Source organism: Mauremys mutica, chromosome 6, assembly GCF_020497125.1.
Source record: "Mauremys mutica isolate MM-2020 ecotype Southern chromosome 6, ASM2049712v1, whole genome shotgun sequence".
NCBI lineage: Eukaryota > Metazoa > Chordata > Testudines > Geoemydidae > Mauremys > Mauremys mutica.
The window spans coordinates 46,149,533-46,171,851 of record NC_059077.1 but is presented as its reverse complement, the minus strand read 5'-3'; the positions used below and the strand labels follow the sequence as shown (position 1 = coordinate 46,171,851).

General features: G+C 39.5%; 1 protein-coding gene across 3 annotated transcripts in view; it reads left to right on the top strand.

The window, feature by feature from the left end:
• ARHGEF28 (Rho guanine nucleotide exchange factor 28) overlaps nt 1-22,319 on the top strand; it is a 188,905-nt gene that overhangs the window by 90,964 nt on the left and 75,622 nt on the right. For 2 of the 3 annotated variants that reach the window (XM_045021308.1, XM_045021309.1), the window contains exon 10: nt 16,422-16,552. In XM_045021308.1, the coding sequence (XP_044877243.1) occupies nt 16,422-16,552 (131 nt within the window). Of the gene's footprint in view, nt 1-5,291; nt 5,542-16,421; nt 16,553-22,319 lie in introns of those variants that run through there. The other variant, XM_045021310.1, reaches the window with a different exon arrangement.

The following is a 22,319-nucleotide window of genomic DNA, read 5'->3' as shown; positions in this document are numbered from 1 at the left end:
TTTCAAATCTCTGTGGAGGGAAGCCTTTGTCTGTGTTCTTTGTGTAAGTGTTCGTTCTCTTTTTGGATCTAAGAGAGGCCAGACATGTCTCCAAGTTCTCCTGGAGTAGTTCCTACTATTCAATAGTGAGTATTAATTAGAAAGGCGGATTAGTCTTATAATTTGATTTCTACATTTGCAATTGTGTGTTTGCTGAAGGAAATTCTTTATTCCTGTTTGCTGTTACTTTGCTTTTACTGAGAAAGAAAGGAGGGGGGGATTCTCTCCAGAGATTAATAAATTTAGACCCTGTGTATTGTTCCATCTTGGATTACAGAGACAAGTTACTTTCTTTTTATTCTTTAATAAATCTTTTCTGTTAAGAACTTGGTTAATCTTTTCTTGGGTGGATTCTCAGGGAAAGGGGAGGAGGAGGGAGGCATCCCTCTGTAGTTGGATCCCAGTATCTCTCCTAGGAAGAGGGAGTGGGGAGGAAGCAGGGGGGAATGGTTTATTTCTCCTGGGTGTAAGAACTCCATGGATTTGGGGCTCTTGGGATCCCCAAGGATTTTGGGGAAGGACTGTGTCCCAATACACGTACCTTATTGGGTGGTGGCAGCTTTTACCAGATCTAAACTAGGATTTTAGTTTAGGGGAGCCAAGGCAGGTCCCCATTTTGGAACCCAACAGCTCTAAGTGGGGGTGAGACCTATGACAAGGTCTGTAAAAACAAAATCTGCTTTAATGTAAATGTCCATCAGAAGAACACAGGTATTGCCAGGAGCAGAGCAAGTGGTAAAAATATGATGAATAATTGTGAGGAAGACTGGTAGTTCTACTGTGGTAATTCTCCTATCTTGCAGCATACAGAATAATAAATGCCTTTGTTCTAAGTAGCTGGGAGTAGCAGTAGATTAGAGGTAGCTTTAGTGGGTGGCTCTGGCTGATGGCATTTTGTCAAATAACACTTGTGGAATTTTGAAATTATTGTTAAAACATAATGTAAATAACTGCAGGTAAGTTATCATTTGCGGGCGTTATCCAGGCATGGTCGCTAATCAAGAGCATTTGGCCTAGTGTGCGAAACCAAATAGTCAGGTTGGGGAAAGCCATGCACACCTAGAGATTGCAGAGCTCTCTGAAGAGCATATGTAGATGAGCACCTCATCACTTGTGCACCATAACTCCCTATGCCATATCCAACCCTCTCACCTCTAATTTCCCTCTGAGGCTGCAGTATAGATGTGGGTAACTGCAGGCTCTACTGCCTCCTGGACAAGGTGAAGATGGGAAGAATTGCAGCTGTCTCTGTTTTTTCAGAATGAAACAATATACCAATCTTTGTGAGGAGAGTGTGGGGCAAAGAGCTGTGGCTTGGGAAGCTCCTGCCATGCATAAGCAGAGATTATGAGGTGGGCCCCATCTTCAGCAGTGCTGGTTGGGTCATTCCCTGTTGAAGTGGCTGCTCCATCTTCCATGCCATGTTTACCATTTGTGGGGAAGTGATTTTTGACGTAATAGATGTCTCTCTCTTCTTGGCTGTGCTGTCAGTCAGGGAGATGGGTTTCAGACATGCAGTCCATTTAAAAGTCTTCTCATGGTAAACCAGAGGAGAGAGAATCCTCCTCCTTTTCTACTCTTCCCTGATCAGGGTGTCCCCTGAAGTTTGAGAATTTGCATTGTAGATAAAACAGCTGCTTCTGAAAATGCCATTGGTGACTTCAATACACCATGTGTAAGCTAAGAAAACTGGTTACATTCCTGAACTTCCTTCCCCTATTACTGCAAGTTTAGAGACTATTCAAACAATAGACAATAGACTGTAATGTCTGCAAAGAACATTTGTATCATGTTGATGTGTCTTGGCAAGCACAGGTTGTAAGAATTTGAAACTTTAAGAAATTAGTACTTGTCATATATTTATAAATGATCTTGAGAAGGAGGTGAACAATAAGGAAGCAAAATTTATAGATGACACACAAGTATTCATTTTAGTCAAGACTAGAGAAGACTGTGAGGAACTTCAAAGAGACCCAACAAAACTAGGTGAATGGGCATTGGGATGGCAGAGGAAAATCAATGCTGGCAAATGCAAGGTAATTAAAGCACGTTGAAAGGCATGATTTGAACTGCACATACACATTCCCGTGTTCTAAATTAACTCTAATGATTTAGGACAAAGATCTGGGTTTCACTGTGAACAGCTTGGTGGAAACATCTACTCAATGTGCAGAAAAATAAACAAAATCTGAGCATGAAACATGTAGTAATTTAATGCCGTTAAATATATCTGTTGTATGCCTTCACTTTGACAGTTGTGTTTGGTGCAAGCAGGGGTGAAAGTAACTTAAAGGACTTACTGGTATGCTGGAGTCCAGAGCAGGGGGGCGGGGGCCTCAACCGGAAGGGGCGTGGTCTCAACCAGAAGAGGCAGGGCCTTTAGAGCCCCGGGCCCTTTATATCTCGATGCAATAGTGGCAGCTGGGAGCTCAGGCCCTTTAAATCACCCCCGGAGCTACCAGCTGCGGAGGAGGCTGGGAGCCCTGGGGCTCGGGGGCCATTTAAAGGGCCTGGGGCTCCAGCTGCCGCTACTGCAGCAGAGTCCTGGGCCCTGCTGCCAGAGCCCCTGTGGTAGCGGCGGTGTCTGGCTTCCCCCGGCAGCGATTTAAAAGGCCAGGGGCTCCTGGCTGCCGCAACTGCAGCAGAGACCCCGGCCCTTTAAATCTCCGACTGAGCCTCAGGGGCTCCCGGCTGCTGCCGCTACCCTGGGGTTCGGGGCTCTGGCAGAGATTTAAAGGGCCAGCGGCTCCACTGCGGTTGTGGTGGCTGGGAGCCCCTAGCCCTTTAAACCACCACCAGAGTCCCGCCGTCGTTATCTGGGGGCTCCGTCAGCAGGGCTCTGGCAGCAATTTAAAGGGCCTGGGACTCCAGCTGCTACCGGGAGCCCCCGACCCTTTAAATCACCGCCTGGGGAAGCCAGTCTGGTATGGCGTACTGGCTCTTGCCGGTATGCTGTACCAGACCGTACTGGCTTACTTTCACCTCTGGGTGCCAGTCACCCATTCTCAGAAGAAACCTAGCAGAGTAGAAGGAGTTCAGAGGAGGCTGATGAAAACAAATACATTCATGGCCTTTTATAATAGTATAGACTAAAAATGTGAAGACTGTTTAATTTAGAGAGAAGATAAATAATGAGACATTATAGAAGTATGCAAAGTAATGAATGGCATAAAGAAGGGAAATCAAGTCCTCTCATTATTTGCCCTTTATCATAGAAATCTCTGCTTACTTTTATTAGGCCATAGAAGAACACTTTTGGTGAAATTGAAAGGAAACAAATTTAAAACCGATGAAAGGAAATACTTCCCCTGGTGCCCATTAATCTGCATTTCACCATGAAACTCACTGCCACTGGCTATCACTGAGGTCAAGAATTAGGATTCAAATTAGGATTAGATATTTGTATGGGTAATGAGAACATCCACAGTTACACAAGACTGGATAATTATATATAAGGAGTGAATCGTCTTGCTTCTGAGCAAAAGCCAACCACTAACTGCCTGTGGTTAGGAAAACAAATTTCTTCTGTGGACTAATGAGCACATAAATGTCCGTTTTGTGGTTTCTTGTCCCTATTTCTGAAGGAACTGGTAGTGGCCACTGTTGGAGACAGGATAGTACCCTAGATGGATCCCTGGTGTGAAATGGTATGACAGTTCCCATGTTCCTGTATATCTATGGGATTTATCAATGCAATATGAACCTGACATTCCAGGAGGTCTAGGTATTCCAAAACTGATGCCTATACCATCCATTTAAATCAGAGTTAACCCTTTTGAGGTCATCCACGGCCTGTTCTAATTCACTGGAGTCATTAATAGTACATATGACTCAAACAAAATGTGTGTGGTGGTATTTAATATTGAAGTAAAAATCCAACACTTGCAGCCTTTGAGGAAAGTGTTCTTCTCTGGCCTAATAAAAGTAAGCAGAGATTTAGTTAAGGCAAAGAAAGAACGATGACCCATTAAATTACATTTTGCATAAATCAAGCACTTTATTTAGTACTTGTATACTGCTGCTATTTTCATCCATGAAAATTTGATAGATGTTTGTATAATCGCACTTGTGAATTGCATTTCAATTGAATTATTTTCTTCCAACAAATGTATCATTATCTACTACAAAAATGTGGATTGGGGAATCACTTGAAACATAATACAGAAGTAGTCCTGCAGACCTCAGCAGTCCAAAAAATAATTGAAGTGAAGTGAGGAATGTTAACAAGCTCAAATGTCATCATCTTCCAAACCTGACATTTAAACTGCATCACATATTCACTCTTCTCCTTTATGTGGAATACAAGAACACATACATTGTGGGGTAACTAAAAGAAATGTTTAATGGAGTTCAGCTTGCAAACAGTGGACATGTCATTTTTGTGTTGGCTCTTGTACAGCCACATTTGAGCCTGTTTATAAAATGTAGTTTGTGTAGTGTAAAGATGTTGGAGGAGGAGGGGATAATGAGTTCCTGCTGAATACTAATTGCCTACGAGTTGTTCAGGGAGACTGTATAAGAATGGAGGATTTGTTGTAAATTAGTCACTAGCTCTATTGTGCATTGCTATGAGGTTAGACCAGTGCTGTAAAGGTGCCAGCCTTACAAAATCCTTATGATTCATTGTCTAACTTGGTGACAGTACGAAGGAGAAAATGCTATTCAGACTAAATATTATTGGAAAGAGGGCTCCCCTAATGCCTGTATAATCTTCCTTTATAACATTTAGGCTTCTAGCTCATGTAGATTTGAAAAGATGGGAGCTGCAGCCTATTGAGTGGGGTTTTGGTGTTTTTTTTCATCTGCAAGATCCGAATGTCTGCTGAGACTGATGGGGAACCTATTGCTCTGGAGAAATATATAGTCTAGCAAATTGATTACTTAATGTTATTAGCCTACTTTAGATTTCTTAATCTTCTGCTTCTAAAGCTCCAACTTTTAGCATAGCTTTACATGCAATCCTTTTATTAAAAATTATAGCACAGAAACAAGGTTTAGCATTTTTTTAAAAAATGTATTGTAGTAGGGTTGTTTACTTTTGAGACACATTTTCTCGTTCCAAACTTAACTCCTATTGTTTTCATTTACATCAAAATGAAAAGGTGGGTTAATGATTCATTGGCACACAATGACCTTTCAAATAGCTGTGGACCATGTTGTGGCAGCACTACTCTGAGTTCTCATATTTTAACCTCCTTGGGTCTGCCTTCATATTTACAGCCTGATCTGTCTACGTGCTTGGACGCCTGAAGAGAGCAAACATTTACAGCTTCTCCCTCCTCTGCGTTTAGAAGGCAATTTGATCCTGCCTTGTCCATTCCTTTATTTTACATCCCTCTTAGACTTGACTTGCTTTTGAATACAACTAAGTGCAGCTTTGAGTATCTGCTGTCTGATCTGTTTATTTTGTAAAAAGAATGGACTCAGATTCTGATTCACCTTTTAATTATTCTTGGCCTTCCTTACCTAAAATGAGGATTCGAAGAAGGGGAACCAAGCAAGGTAGAAAAAGCTATCTTCTTTTTAAACCCCTGTTCCTTAATAGTTCTACCTCCTTTTCATTGTCTTCTTGCTGATCATGTGCAAGTAGATGTAAAAAGCCTTCTGGAATAAACAGATTTTCTAGCTTTTTTTCACCCTCAGTGTAACTTGTCTTTTTGAAATCAGAGACACTCAGTTTGTTTAGTAAGAGAAAAGAGTTTTATCCAAATTACACATTGTGATTTTCCGTCTTGTTTATATTTCTTTATATGCACAGTGAATTTTTCTTCGGGTTACAAGAGTTCTTTGACTCTGAGCTGTTCTGACATACTAAGGACTTACAAAACAGTACTGCAACAACTGTTATAAGCAGATTCTCTGTACATATAAGACCTGCATAAAGTCCTGTTTTGATTTTAGGGGTGATTTGTAACTTAACTGTGTAGCAGTGGTTAACAGCTAGTAGGGAAATATTTAGTTATAGGCAAAAATCAGAAGATGGAGGAAAATCCTTTTCTGTCCATAAAATAATAGATGACAGGTCATCTTTACTTTGACTTACATGAATTCTTGTTTAATTAGATTTCCTCTTTGCAGAGAAGGCTTTGAGAGGTAAGTGTTATGAATATCATTGTAGCAAGGTGGTGTTGTAGAGAGCATAATTTCCTAAAAAGAAATTGCAGTTGGAAGGTAGTAGCTTTATGACACAGAAGGTGATCATTGAAAATCTTGCTGGGGATAGGTAACTTTTACTTCATTCTATGAGAAGCAGTAAAATGATTACACCAAAGGGAAACATGTAATCTTTACCCTTTCCTTTCATGAAGTTGATTTTCAGATTTTTTAGGAAAGAAAAAATAAACAAGAAAAATAAGGTCCACAACCTCAGCTGCTGTGAATCGGTTTAGCTTAATTAAAATCAGTGGAACTAGGCTGATGTACAGCAGCTGAGAATCTGGCCCCAAGTTTGTTTAGAGCTCAAAAATGTTTATAAAATGAACATTTAAATGAGTGGGGGAAGGGAGGGGGGAGAATCCTTTTTAGTTTGCTACATTTATTCCTTTCCAAGAATGTAGGTTTTTTGTCATGTGTGGGTATGTATGAATTCTGTCAAGAAGGTGAAATGAGTTTTTGAAGTATCATGGGGGTATAGTCTCTGTTCAATAGCTCATGAAGACTCACTTTATCTATGAAGTGTCAAGCTGTAAGCCCACACTCTGTCATGGTTTTATAATTATTCTGTATTTTATCAACTTTTGCCTTCAGACAGTAAAATGTTTGGGACTCTGTTGCTGTATTTATGCATCACATTTTACCTGCTGCACAGCACTGGGTACACCTGTGATGTTATATACGTTATAATTATCTTCTCTCCTCCATAGGTGGTTTTTATCTCATTAATGTTAATAGTATACCAGTACATCTGTCTATCAAATGCAGACTAGGTCATATGTGTGGCGGTTGCTATAGCAAGAATACACTACTTTATAGTGTGAAATGTATTCTACCTGCATAAATGCCAAGTACTCTGGGAGGTTGGGGAAGGGAAATCCAAGCCAGGACAGGACACTTCTACAGGAGGCTACTGGTTTGTGTCTCCTCCCTATTCACCTCTGGTCAGCCTCCATTGTGTCCTCCTAGGCCAAACCAAGTGGTCCCAGTACAGAGACCTTTTCCTTGGTGCATAGGTGGTGTGCGGACATCCCTGCCCACCTGCAATCCCAATAGTGCCTCACCTCAATCCTTATGTGTTTATGGAGTTTAAGTGGTACAAAGAACCTTGCGCTTCCCCTCTTGCACAATGTGTTAATTCCTCTCAGATTGAATAACAAAGTAAACAGAAACACAAATGGTTGGAATTAAAGCTGTGGACATTTTTCTGGAAATTGCAGAGACGTCATTCTGTAACTTTAAGATACTTTCCATCTGGCTTTGTGGTGATTTATAAGGGATACAAAATATCAAAAAAAAAAACAACCCAAACCCATGCTTTCCTACAGACAGCTTAGTGTGATCAGATACACTTTCAGCAATTTTTCTTCTGGCTAATATGAGTTAAAGAGAATTACTAATTGCTGCTACCACAACCAGCAAAGCATAAATCATAGGCACATAGCAGGCATGGTGAGACATCAGTAGTAGGAACCGGTGGGGCCTCTCAAGTGTGCTACAGCTACTCTACAGCTAACTCGTTTTAGTAATAGGAAACTGCCCTGAACAAGTTATGTAAATTTGGTTCTGCTTATTTTCCAAGCTCAACCCTGCTGAACTACATGTCTCTCATGAAATAAGCATGTTGAAAATTATGATCAAGATTTTCATACATGGGTGCCTAAAGTTAGTCACTGAGGCCCCTACTTTGCAAGCTCCTTAAGCACATGTCTAACTTTAAGCAGGCGAATAGTTGCATTGAAGTCAGTCTGGCCCATTAGACTCCTCATATGCTTAAAATTAGACAGAAGCTTAAGCACCTTGCTGAACTGGGGTGTGAGGGCCAGATTTTCAAGAGCTGACCACTTCATTTGGGTGCCAGTGTGGGAGCTGAGCTCCTTTAAAATATATCACTCCATTTGGGGAGCTGAGTACTGTTGGAAATCTGGGTCCAAATCTGGATTGAAATGCTTAAGCACTCAGGTTTGAAAAGGTTGGCCAATGTGCTTAATTGTCTGAGTTTTTCCTTCCTTGTTCCATAGCTGTAATACTTCAAGTTATACATTAATCCATATTCAGATTGCTGGAGGTAATTCTGGTGAGCTGTCTGAAAGCTATTTATTGTATCCAGAGAAAGGAATTAGTCATTTTTTTTCCTGGCTCCCAGTCTGGGCACATTGATGTATTTCAGTTCTCTCTCACTACGCATGCTTTTTTAAAACTTCTTGACATAAGCTTTGACTTGAGTGGAAAAAAAATCTTCAGTGTCGTTATGTACTCGCCATTCTGTAAAGTAGGTCATTCAAGGCTATAGGTTTTCTTGTGCCAACACAAAACACATTTGAAATTAGTATTATTTAGTAGCTCTGTTGTTAAAAATGAACATATTTTTGTTAGCATCCCTGAAATGTGAGATTCTCAGGTAGGATGACAACGTAACATGACAGAGAATAAAGTTAGATGATGCACTGTGTTTCCAACTAACACTTTTTTAACATTTGGGCATTATTATTTCTCTCATCCAGCAACATTTTTTTGCTTTTGAATCTAAATAACAATAACATTCTTTACTGTCATGTAAATCTTCATTTACCACGTCAATGATGTTGATCTACATACTCTGTTAATAGAGAGAAAAGGTGGGTGAGTTAATATCTTTTACTGGACCAACTTCTGTAGGTGAGGGAGACAAGATATTACCTCACCTGCGTATCCTGTTAACGATATGGCTACAACAACTCTGTTAATAGAAACAGGCATCCTTTTTTAATACTAACTTTGCCTATTGTCTTGGTATGGAACATGGCGTAATAGTATTGAGATTTGTCACTTAGAGCAACCCAGCCAGCCCTGCTTGAAAATTGCATTAAAAAGTGAGGGCCTTAATGACTTCTAGGTTTTGAATCTGTCAGATTTTTCTGAGTAAATAAATCATAGGGCATATTCACCATCACCCTAAACACCAACTGTTGGGTTTTCGCCAGTGTATGTTGGCTTAAAGGTGAGGGGGGAGCTCTGGGGTGGCAGAAACTGTGCTGAGGTACCAGGTTGTGGCCGCATAAAAAAGCCATAACGCTATTTACAGGGCAAGAGGACTACAACAGAATTGCATAGCCTGAAAGCAGGCAGCATTGGAGTGTGTGTGTCTAGGATGATGCATAGTGATACCAGTTGGGTGACTCTTCTTAAAGTCTTCCACCTTCGGAATTCGTACTGTAGGCAAGGAAAGCTCCATTCTGTAGAACCCACAGTGCCAATCACAGGCAGATGGCATATGCCATCTAAAGGGGTGACTCAAATGCTGTGACCTCATCTGTCATAGGGTTCACCATACTCTACACATCCTTGCACCAGCTTTGCGAATTTGGCCCATTTTTTTAAACAATGTTTTATCTTGGGTCTTCAATCATAGCAACAGTGATAGAGTAGATGGGTATTACTGAGGTATTTTTGTGGAAGCCACCTTTTTAGTTGGCATTTCTAATTTTTCAGGAACGTAAGTAAGGGCTTTCAACATGTTAGTATTAGCAGCTGATTTTGTAATATAATGGGCCAGAAGTTACTTCCATCGAAATCAATAAGAGTTTTACTATTGATTTCTCTGACATCAGGATTAAGTGCAGTATTTGAATTGTAACTGATTGCATGTCAGGCAGAAAGCAGTCAGTGGGGCTGCAGGAATTTGGTGCATAACATGTACGCTTGCTATGGTTTTGACAGTTTAAAAAAAATGACCTGGCCTTTCCAGAGGAAATAAGTTACTAGTGCGGTCAATGTATAATTATTAGTGCTCTCACATGAGTTCAGCAAAATCTTGAAATACTTTTCCTGTTATGAAGTTAGACTGACTTAGTAGTCTTTTCATGCACGTATGAAATCAGTGGGAGGGTCTGCTTTTGTAAGAGCTGCAGGATTGCATTATATTGGAAAGCCCAAATAATCCACTGAAGTTTAATATGTAGTTAAAAGCCCATTGGACTATTCAGAGACTGCAGCTTTAAAAATAAACCACCTGAAACATCACCAGCAAAACACATTATCCCTATTAACTAATAAAATGCTATAAATAAAGATTTAGTGGCTGAAAATATCCCAACGAATTATATATTTTAATATGCCCATGTGTGTTCGCAATAGCTCTTTGCTGGAGTTTTCTGCACCAGATTATTACTCCCTTATATAGTAGTAAAATCATGCAGTATTGTATGTGGTATTAAAAGTGCCCTATGAATAAAAATATAACATATGGATTTGTCTTCGGTTTGGGATGCATACGGTAACTTGTAGCATGGTCAGTTACATGATGGTAGCACTGTAGCAGTGGGGACTGTTGCTTACATGAGTAAACCATCTCAATAGGAATTGGCTCTGATTTGCACATTGATTCAAAAAGGCCTGATACCTAGACTCTTATTCAGAGCAGTATATCAACTCTATCCACTGTACTGTCTGAGTGTTGCCCATGCCAAGTGCAATCGAAATGTATATGTACTAAAGGGGGAGCATATTGTGGAAAGTAATAGGTATGTAAGAAGCTGTGCAGGGCTCATTATTTTTATTTTCTGATCCATGGTTCAGAACCAGCACTTGAAAAGTTCACTTGCTATTTACTGGTTTGTCAAATACCAACATTTTCCATGTGATTTTAACTGCCAAATATCTGCCAAACTGCTGTAGAAAACAATGATTTATACAGTTTTAAAACAGGGATTCCAGGTTTTAGTCAGGCATAAAGAACTGATTTATAGCTCCAACAGTTCTCAAGATGGCAGTCACGAAAATCATTTTGGGATTCAAGCAGGAAGGAAAAGCAAAAGGGTAATATAAAGGATGTGGTTTTGTGGTCTGAAATCTCACAAACCTGCCCGGGCTAGAAACCAAATAGTTTATAATATACTATTTAAAAATTAGAATTTTCAACTTCCAGGTGGCAAGAAGATTTTTGTTTCAATCCTCATGGGTTGTGAGAGATGAGATTTCACAGTGATGTGAAACCTGTATTTGATTAGGACATGCAGGTGAACCAATGACAGACATGTGGGATGGGTTTTAAGGGGCAGACCACAACTTGATTTAACAATGGGGAGTGGTGTTATGTGCCCCACCCCCCATTCTCACATACCAGGCATTTAATTGGATCCTGGTGAGTTACAGGGCTCCTGCCATATAACCAATAACCCAGGGAATACCTCTTGGCCTATGCCTAGGACTTAGTTTACTTCTGAATCCTTTCCATCCCTCTACGTCCACCCCAGGTCCCATCCCTCCAAGTGGAGGGGTAGTAAAGGATCCAAAGGGAGGACTTCAGTCTGCAAAGACTTCAGATCTCCTTTTTCTCCCATAGGTAAAAGGACATAATGCTGGGTCTCATTTACCCCTTGACAATGGTCCCTTTTAGCCTTATCTGCACTGGAACACTGCCTACAAGTAGAGATGAGCTTAAGCAGTCCTTCCTAATGTGAACCTTTTAAAGTCTTGAATGCTGTATCCTGACCATGATGCTGCGAGGAAGGTGGGGGAAAAAACCCACCAGACCTCTTGCCAATTTGGTTCAACAGGAAAAATACCTTCTTGATCTCAAAACAGGGAAATGATTAGACCTGTAGCATCCTAAAAACGGCAGCAGCTACACTGCAGCTAAGGAGACGGGAGTACTGGGTAGGTAGAAGGAGCAAGAGGCTTTTGAAAAGCCTGGGAGAGAGCTGATTGGCTAGCCTGTTACCCCACCCCCAGCCAATGGGAAGGAGGCTGTTTGGGGTGGAGCAACCCCCCGCTCCAGCCACACACATGCTCCTCCATTTGCTGCTCCCCTCTCCTCCCAGGCACTGTGTACATCACCTGTGGTCCATTCAGGATCCCTTTTCTGTTGATTGTGGGGAATGGGCATTGTTCCTTGGTCTAGCATTGCTATTTTGGCACTGGTCCTGGATTTAATAAAGCACGTCCCAGACCTTGACCAGTGTAATTTCCAGTCATTGCCGTCACATCTTATCTCATGTCTGTGTGCACTTTGAGGGCCATACAGCATCTTCCAGAGGCAATTATATTGTTTTCTTTGTTTTTCCGCCTATATCCGTAAATCTTTATTGGTTTCCTCCTCCTCCTGTGCTTTGCAGGAAATAGGTTGTAGCCCATAGAACTGAGAGGAAATTACTGTATAGTTTTTGATGCCAGACAAACTTGGGTCAAACCTGTCTTTACTGAAAATGTTTATACTTTTTAAAAATTAAAGAGCCTGATGTGTGTCTCAGTCAGTTTTACATCAGTGTATTGCCATTGATTTCACTAGGGAACTCCTGGTTTTACATGTTTTTTTGGAATGTCACCTTTCAAGTCCATGACTGCCCGTCCTGCCTAAAACTGAACTGGCTGGCACTTTGTGCATTGTTGCTCTCTGATAGCTTTAAAATTCAGCAATCAGCTGCTGAGATGAGGCTACATTTACCAACTTGACTTAATATTTAGTACTACCTAATTAGGCAGATTGGTCTGCTAAGTGGTGAATTTGTGCATGAGCCCTCTCCTCATAAGCAGCTTGAAAAGCAAGGTGTCTGCAGAACACACTGAAAATGTTTCCATAGCTGAGCTAGGTTTTTCTCTTGGATAAAACAACAGGGTTATGGAACCAGCATCCTGCAACATCCAAAGCTGTGGGTATTTTGGTAGAAACTAAAGTAAAAAATGTGCGTCATAGGTACAGTATTTTAGTAACCTTTAATTAATCATGAAATCAATAAGTTGTTATAGTTCCAAAAGAAAAACATGCATAGCCTTCACTGGCAGTGTCTTACTGTCAGGCCAAGTCCTGATTTATTACAATAGGTGAGAAATGGTCACTTCTTAACTGCATTTTATTGATAAGCATTGTTCAAATGACCTACCATATATTGGGTCTCACAAGTTTGTATATGCCTCAGCACTCAGTCGCACTCCTTTGATATACTTGAGAATGTTCTCAATACAAATATGGTGGCTATGGCCAATTGTCATCGGTGGCACCTTGCTACCAAGTGGAAGTAAAACTGTGTCAAGTGTCTTCCACTTGCATCATGCACAAGTGGGCAGAGAGCTGAACATAGTTCTCAATGGTTAGCGAATAAAGCATGATTCCTACCCAGTCTATCTTGGTGTCACGTTGGATAGAACTCTCGCATAGTATGACAGTCTTACAAAGGGAGGTCAAAACGCGCAACAACCAGCTCGGAAAACCGGCCAGAACGACATGGGGTGCCAATGTCCAAACTTTACGCACTTCAGCCTTGGCACTCTGTTATTCAGTGGCAGAGTAGTGCAGTCCAGTATGGGCTCGCTCATCTCACATAAAGATGATCAATTTACAACTAAATTCCACCATGTGTACTATTTCAGGCAGGCTTAAATGTATTGCTCTACCATGGTTACTGGTTCTCTGCAATATTGCTCCACCCAGTGTTTGCAGAGAGGAAAACATAGCAAAGCTTGTGACTAAATTGCTTGATATGCCACATCTACCATTAATTAAAAACTTGTTTAATGCACCACATGGTCTTCTGCCCTCATGGTGCCTGTTGTGAATAAGTTTACTGGGTGAGGGATTTACAGTAGAGGATGGATGGCAAGCTTTATGGTCTGCAGAGAAAGTGACAGATAGTTATTTTCTCTTGGACCCCACTCAGTGTCAACCTGGGTTTGATTTACTGCAAAGGCAAGGAAGCCTTCTGAACTGGTTTTGTACTGGACATAGAATTTGTGCTGCAGCAGAATTTCGGTGGCATTTCAGAGACAGTCCACTATGTCAACGTGGGCAGCCACAAACCATGACACATTGTTGAGGACTCCAAAATGACTCAACTTCCTGGAGGTCTTCGTGCCTTGAATATCATGGATAAGAACGCTGAGGCTTGACTCAACTGGATTCCCTACGCCAAATAAATAATTGATAGGCATTATTTATCTCTTTATTTTTCTACCATATTGGAAGTAGCATGGTAGAATGATAGAGAATATCTGAGAAAATGAAGGCATTGTTTGAATGTAAATGTGTAACGTCTTTTTACATGAGAAGTTCAGACCTTATATAATATACCATAATTACATAAATTCCATCCCAGTCCCAAAAACTTATCTCACCTTGTACACCTTTCAAATACTGTCACTGTACATCAGGAACAGAATCCTAATGCAGTTTGAAAATAGAAATCAATCCTATCCAAGGGCCAGGAATCCTTGTTTTAAAATAGCATAAATCATTGTTTTCTGCTTCTAGCAGCTTGTCCAGATACTGGTTTCTAAAATCATGTGGGAAAGATGGTAGTTTAACAAACCAGTAAATATGTTTTTGTGGTACATAAACTTTTCCCAGTTTTTTTTTCTGAACCATGGATCAGAAATAGAAATTGCCAAGCTCTGCATATTTATCATCTTCCATAGTATGCTCCTCCCACATCAGGGCTGCCCAGAGGTGCGGGGGAAGTGGGGCAATTTGCTCCAGGCCCTGAGTCCTGCAGGGGCCCCCACAAGAATATAGCATTCTATAGTATTGCAACTTTTTTTTATGGAAGGGGCCCCCGAAATTGCTTTGCCTCAGGCTCCCTGAATCCTCTGGGTGGCCCTGTCCCACATACACATTTTTGTTTAAAGTTGACATGGACAATATCTACCAGAGAGCTAGATTCCTATACCAATGAATGAATTATGCTAATGACTAAATATGGATCTTGTCTTGGAGACTGGGGTGGAGTACAAGGTCTTTCCAATTTGTATTTCATTGTTATGAAAATAATAATGAAAGGCTTTCTATTGCACCCACAGCACTAAAGGTGTGGCACTATAGAGTATTTAAAGATGAATGAAACTATGCAGTAATTAATGCTATCAGTCATTTCATTGCAAAGCATATTATTATGATATTTATAAACTGCCTTTAAATGTCCTTCTGCAAAAATGTAAAAAGGAAGTTACTATCCTACATAAGGAAAATCCTGGAAGTAGTACACTGTATATCTGGCTGGACGGCACACTGGAGTCTATGTGGAATCAGGGAAGAAATCCTTTCTTCAGGCTCTAGCATGGCTGCTGCTATATTCTGGTTTCTCCATCTGTACAATGGTGGTAATAATTTTTATTATGAGCAAAATCTGAAAATCTGTAGAATTTAAGATGGTCCACAGTGCCATGCTTGGATAGCTAGCTAGGTAGCTATGACTATTCTCATTTGCAGTTTATTGAACATTAATATATTGCTAGAGCTGTGCAAGTAACTGATTTTTTGGCTTGTTGCAATTTTGAGAAATTGAAAAAAAAATTCTTTTGGATCAACCCAAAACTGACAATTTTCAGAATTTTTGGCCAAAAATTCTGAAAAAAAATTGTTTTGGGTTGAACAAAATGTTTTATTTGGATTTCGGGCATTCTTACTGTTTTTTAATAAAAGCAAAGGAAATTTTGAACTGAAGGGCTAGATTCACCAAGGGGCTTAGGAACCGTTCACAAAACAGAGGCGATGGTGGGGGTAGCGATGCCCTCCTTGTACATAATAGCCCATTGGCCATGGCACTCACCTTGGAAATGGGAGACCCAGGTTTGAGTCCCTGCTCTGAAGAAGGGATTTGATCCCCCCAGTGAATGCCCTAGCCACCAGGTTATTGGCTATTCTGGCCTGAGTCTCTCTGTTTCTCCTATTGAAGCTGTTCCAATATGTGTAAATAATAAAATATTAATCGAAGCAGGGAATAGAAACCAGTTGTCCCTGCTCCGGGTGAATGCCCTATCCACTAGGCTCCACCTCCTCTTCGATTTTATCAATAGCATGTAAGTCCCTTCATGAATCGTGCCTGAAAAATCAAAATGTTTCATTTGGGAAGTGTCAAAATGAAACGTTTCAACATTTGTGGGGAAATTTTTATTTTTTTGACTGAAACAGTTTGGCTTAATGACCAAATGTTTTGGTCAAGCTGAATCTTCATTTTTTGGAGGAAAAAAAAAATTTTTGGCCAAAAAATGTCACTTAATTGTATTTGTTGCTCACTAATTTCCATTTGACAAATGTCATGAAATCAGGTAGTTTGGCAAAGAGCTTCTGCATACAAATGCAGATTTTTGAATGAATGCAGAAATGTAGTCTTAAATGTTCTGGGCATAACTAATAAAAGTCTCTTTAAAATCTGATGCCTAGTGACTAGGCTTAGCTATTTTTATGGCAGAATAGAGAAGAGAAAAGGAAGTGGTATGAAAAAATAAATTCTGTATTTTCCCATAATATTTCATTCCAGAGCAACGACATTCTACACTTGACGTCCTCAAGAAATCCCCAAATCCACCTACCTTCTTTGCTGCAGCCACACTTACTGCCATGCTGAATGGAAGTGATGAAGTGTATGCAAATTGCATGGTTGTGGATCAAGTAAGATAGTCTTGCATCTTTGTGCTCTCAGTACACTGCTGTTCATTGTCTCCCGGTAAAATATATTATTTAAATTTTAGTAAAATGTGGTTCAATCGGTAGAGCCTTCCAGTGATTTATGTTTATAAATATTACATATGTTTATTAGGACTGTCGATTAATCACAGTTCATTCAGGCAATTAACTCAAAAAAGTAATCGTGATTAAAAAAATTAATTGTGATTAATCGCAGTTTAGTTGCACTGTTAAACAATAGAATACCAATTGAAAATTATTAAATATTTTGAATGTTTTTCTGCATTTTCAAATATATCAATTTCAATTACAACAGAATTCAAAATGTACAGTGCTCACTTTACATTATTTTTTTTACAAATATTTGCACTGTAATAATAAAAAGAAATAGTATTTTTCAGTTCACCTCATGCAAGTACTGTAGCGCAGTCTCTTTATCGTGAAAGTGCAACTTACAAATGTAGATTTTGTTTTGTTACATAACTGCACTAAAAAACAAACGGTGGATTTGATTTAGTACCATAGAGTAACAACTATATTTTTTGCTCAAACATGAGAATTAAAGAATAGTCCAGAAGGAAGACAGGGAGTCCTTAGGAAAGAAGTATGAAATAAAAGAGTTTACCAACCTGAAGATCCTGAGTGTTCAGACATGTTCCTTTCATCATCTTCAGCGTAGCTTCCTCCTGAGAAGGAACACGTCTCATGATGTTGTTTCATTCGGGAAACCAGGCCTTGCATTTTTTTGTTGCACTGTTTGCATTTTGCACACATGCCTGTCTTACCCACAGGTAGAGGAACTTCATTAAAATATTCCCAAACTGGGTCTTTTATGGCCTGCGGCCATTATAGGTTTTCCCTTCTAGTGAGAGAATCGTATGATAGATCTCAAAGCAATGAAGGCTACACTCAGAAAGACCTCAAGACTTCTGGAATATGCTGCTCAAACAGTTTTACCTTTGTTTCTACTGTCTGTCCCTCCCTTCTCACATTTATCTCCAGACTTTTTCTCCTTGTCCAGATCTATTCCGCCCCCAACAATCTTCTATTCATTGAACTTTTTGAAACTTTGCACTTTTAGAGAGAGGTAAGGGATTGACTCTGTGTACACAAATTTGCAGAGGGACAATAGGGTAGAGGTCTGTTATTTCTCACCTCTATATATTATTTATTTAAACACATTTTTGCTGTTAACAAGCATGTTATCTCTGGAGACACAAATCCACAGTTTGAGAACTGCAAAACTAAGCATCTCTGATGGTATCTTCTAGACTGAGCACTGAGTCCCATTGGGGAGATAGAAAGATTAACCTAAATAATCTCTACAGAAGCCCCTGGAGCCCCATAAAATTGGGTCCCTAATCCATGAACTATTGGAACTCATTAAACATTACATTGAAACTCATTAAACATTATATTGTCTCATACTATAAAATTAGAATTTATAATCCCTAGTCCATGATGAGATATCTTTGAGCTATAGTGTATCTTAATTAAAACTATCTTTAGATAGGTTTTTTCCTCAAAAAAAATCCGATTTAAATAAAAAACATCCAATTTTGTTAATCTTTATTTTTAAATAATTTGGTTTTTATCCACCCTGAAATCAAAACAATGTAAAACTTTAGAGTCTACAAGTCCACTCAGTCCTCCTTCTTGTTCAGCCAATTGCTCAGACAAACAAGTTTGTTTACATTTACAGGAGATAATGCTGCCCTCTTCTTATTTACAATGTCACCTGAAAGTGAGAACTGGCGTTCATATGGCACTTTTGTAGCCGGCATTGCAAGATATTTACATGCCAGGTATGCTAAACATTCGTATGCCCCTTCATGCTTTGGCAACCATTCCGGAAGACATGCTGCCATGCTGATGACACTTTTTAAAATATAATGTTAATCAAATTTGTGACTGAACTCCTTGGGGGAGAATTGTAAGTCTCCTGCTCTGTGTGTTACCTGCATTCTGCCATATATTTCAAGTTATAACAGTCTTGGATGATGACTCAGCATATTGTTCATTTTAAGAACACTTTCACTGCAAATTTGACAAAATGCAAAGAAGCTACTAATGTGAGATTTCTAAAACTAGCTACAGCACTCAACCCAAGGTTTAAGAATCTGAAGTGCCTTCCAAAACCTGAGAGGCATCTGACTCATGATGATGAAAATGAACAAGCATTGGTCTGCACTGCTTTGGATCGTTATCAAGCAGAACCTGTCATCAGCATGGATGCATGTCCTCTGGAATGGTGGTTGAAGCATGAAGGAACATATGAATCTTTAGCGCATATGGCACGTAAATATCTTGTGACATCGGCTACAACAGTGCCATGCAAACGCCTGTTCTCACTTTCAGGTGACATTGTAAGCAAGAAGCGGGCAGCATTGTCTCCTGCACATGTAAGCAAACTTGTTTGTCTGAGCAATTGGCTGAACAGGAAGTAGGACTGAGTGGACCTGTAGGCCCCAAAGTTTGATATTGTTTTATTTTTGAACGCAGTTATTTTTTTGTGTCTAATTCTACATTTGTAAGTTCAACTTTCATGATAAAGAGATTGCACTACAGTACTTGTATTAAGGTAATTGAAAAATACTTTTTTTAATTTTTAAAGTGCAAATATTTATAATAAAAATAAATATAGAACGAGCAGTGTTCACCTCGTATTCTGTGTTGAAACTGAAATGAATATATTTGAAAATGTGGAAAACATCCAAAAATATTTAAATAAATAGTATTCTATTATTGTTTAACAGCGCGATTAATTTTTTTAATCACTTGACAGCCCTAATGTTTATGTAATATCTGCAACTTTGTTCCCTTGTCTACTGTCATTCTCAACTCATTTATTAGATGCTTTTAATAAACAAAATAAGTTTTATGAAAATGGAAATCTTTAGCTTTTTTTTGTTTTGTTTTCTATGAGCTGAACAGCTCTTCTTCTTTGATTATTTGTACCTAAATTCCCTCTTATCTAAAACAGGGTCTTGTTTCCTCATGTTTGTTAATTAACAAGTCCCTCAATGATCAATTCAACAGGAATAAAAAATAAATGACCAGACAAACCAATGTCCAATTATTGTTACAGGGCACCATAAAGTTAGAAGTGCTTTCTGCCAGATGTGATGTAAAACTGAGGTCTTGGCCACTTGTGATTATTAACTGTGCGATATTACTTATCACAAAGGAGACTAGCTCCAGTAGATTCTGGCCAAACTACATTTTGGGTAATTGCATCCTACCTATCCAAATTTTCCCCACAATCTCAATTCAAAGTTCTGTTCTTCCTCACTTCTTGTCCTACCGTAAACTGTTGTGGCTAGATGCTATGTATTGTAAAACACCTGCCAACTTCCAGCAAGAGTTGGCTGCATTTCAGTGGTGGTAGAAGTGATCCTTGTGCAGTAGAACCTCAGTCACAAACACCAGAGTTACGAACTGACCAGTAAACCATGTACCTCATTTGGAAACAAAATACGCAATCAGGCAGCAGCAGAGACCTACCACCCCCCAAAAAAGAGAAATACAATACAATACTGTATTAAACGTAAACTACTTAAAAAAGAAAAAAGTAAAGGAGCATTTTTCTTCTGCATAGTAAACTTTCAAAGCACTATTAACTCAATGTTCATCTGTAAACTTTTGAAAGAACAATCATACCGTTTTGTTCAGAGTTACGAATATTTCAGAGTTACAAACAACCTCCATTCCTGAGGTGTTCATAACTCAGGTTCTATTTTATATATAGAGAGAGTAAAATAGTTTGGGATCCTTCAGGATGAAAGGTAGTATATAAATGTAAGACATTATTGTATACTATTAAGTGAAAATCTTGGAAGAAGGCAGAGATATTGAAAGTGCATCTTCATATTCTTTTTCCTCTCACTGAAACATTCACCCATTGCATTAAAAGCTGATATTGTTCTTTGTGACAGACACAAAACATGTAGTTAAGGACAAATGTTCTCAACTGAAGGTCAGTCATGACCTAAAATGTCCAATAATGCACCTTTGATTGCCACAATTCTGTATAGAATCATAGAATATCAGGGTTGGAATGGACCTCAGGAGGTCATCTAGTCCAACCCCCTGCTCAAAGCAGGATCAATTCCCAACTAAATCATCCCAGCCAGGGCTTTGTCAAGCCTGACCTTAAAAACCTCTAAGGAAGAAGATTCCACCACCTCCCTAGGTAACCCATTCCAGTGCTTCATCACTCTCTGTGTGAAAAAGTTTTTCCTAATATCCAACCTAAACCTCCCCCACTGCAACTTGAGACCATTACTCCTTGTTCTGTCATCAGGTACCACTGAGAACAGTCTAGATCCACCCTCTTTGGAACCCGCTTTCAGATAGTTGAAAGCAGCTATCAAATCCCCCCTCATTCTTCTCTTCTGCAGACTAAACAATCCCAGTTCCCTCAGCCTCTCCTCATAAGTCATAAAACTACCACTTTTTATGTATGCAAATTAAATAACAGCACATGCAAATGGCTAATTAGGTGTGTGAACAGCCATTTGTATCTGTGTTTATCCAAGTTGCACATATTCTCATGATAATTCCGTATTCAATCACAGATGCACTGTGGCATGTGCATATTCTTGGGTGGGGGGGGTCACAGGACTGAGCTTCTACCCTTTGACTGTTTAACTCATAATAATATATCAGAAAGTTGAATCTTGCTTGGGCCATATTCTACTGCGGGATCTGTACAACAGGACTTAAACTTGATATTCTTCTCTGCTAATGTATGTGGAATGCCCATAGTTGCAATATGGCAGTACTGCCCAGACATTGTATTGAAATGTAGAACTGATGTGTAATATCTGAGAGGAGAATTTTACCCTTCTTGTACATGATTTGCTTAGTACAGCAAATGATACCAGGTTTTTGACAGATTAATATCTTTGAATATAGAAACAAGACTTTTATAAAAATCTTAGGAGTTCCATTCATGGTTTATTAAGCGAAGACTCCACCTTATGACAACCTCCAGAATTGGATGAGAATAAGTCAGTTGGCTAAAACAATAGAGCTTTTCCCTTTTGAAACTCTCAGTGCTTTCGTTCTTTTTGGTTATATCTGCTCTTCCTAGAGGTGCTGAGCTACAGCCAGATGTTGGCTACACATCTATCCTTTCAAGAGCCTTCCACTTCTAACTAAGCAAGGACTGACACTTAACTGTATATTACTGTCCTTTGCAGAAGTGATACATGAAAATCTACCTTGGTTTCTAAAGGAGTTATATAGTCACCATTACTTACCAAAGTCCAAATCGTGGTCCTTGCACTGAACCTGAGTAAATGTAGCTCCAGCTGCCATTCCCTTCTACATGTGAGGGTAGGGATATACCATATGCACAAGCTACAGGAGCGACACCCTGGTTGCTTGATGGAGTTGGGATAAAGATTCCTTCCCCCTTCTAAGTCCTGGAGAAGCACTGTGGCAGGTCATGTACGGGGTCTGTCCCTAAGCTTACAGGCTTTGTGAAACTGTTATTGGGAAAGACACATGCCTGCCTTGTAAGCTGCTTTTTCCATATGAAATGACTGAGTGTTTTAACTCTCCCCAAATAAACCTGACCACTAGACTATATTATGGGATACTGGGCTGCACAATTTCAGCTTAAGAAACAAAAAAAGCTGCTGTTAAGGTGTAAAGTAAATTGTGAGTTATTGGATATTATAAACTGGATGAAACTGAGTGGGAAATCCATTAGACAAGTGGTTTTCAACCTGTGGTCCATGGACAT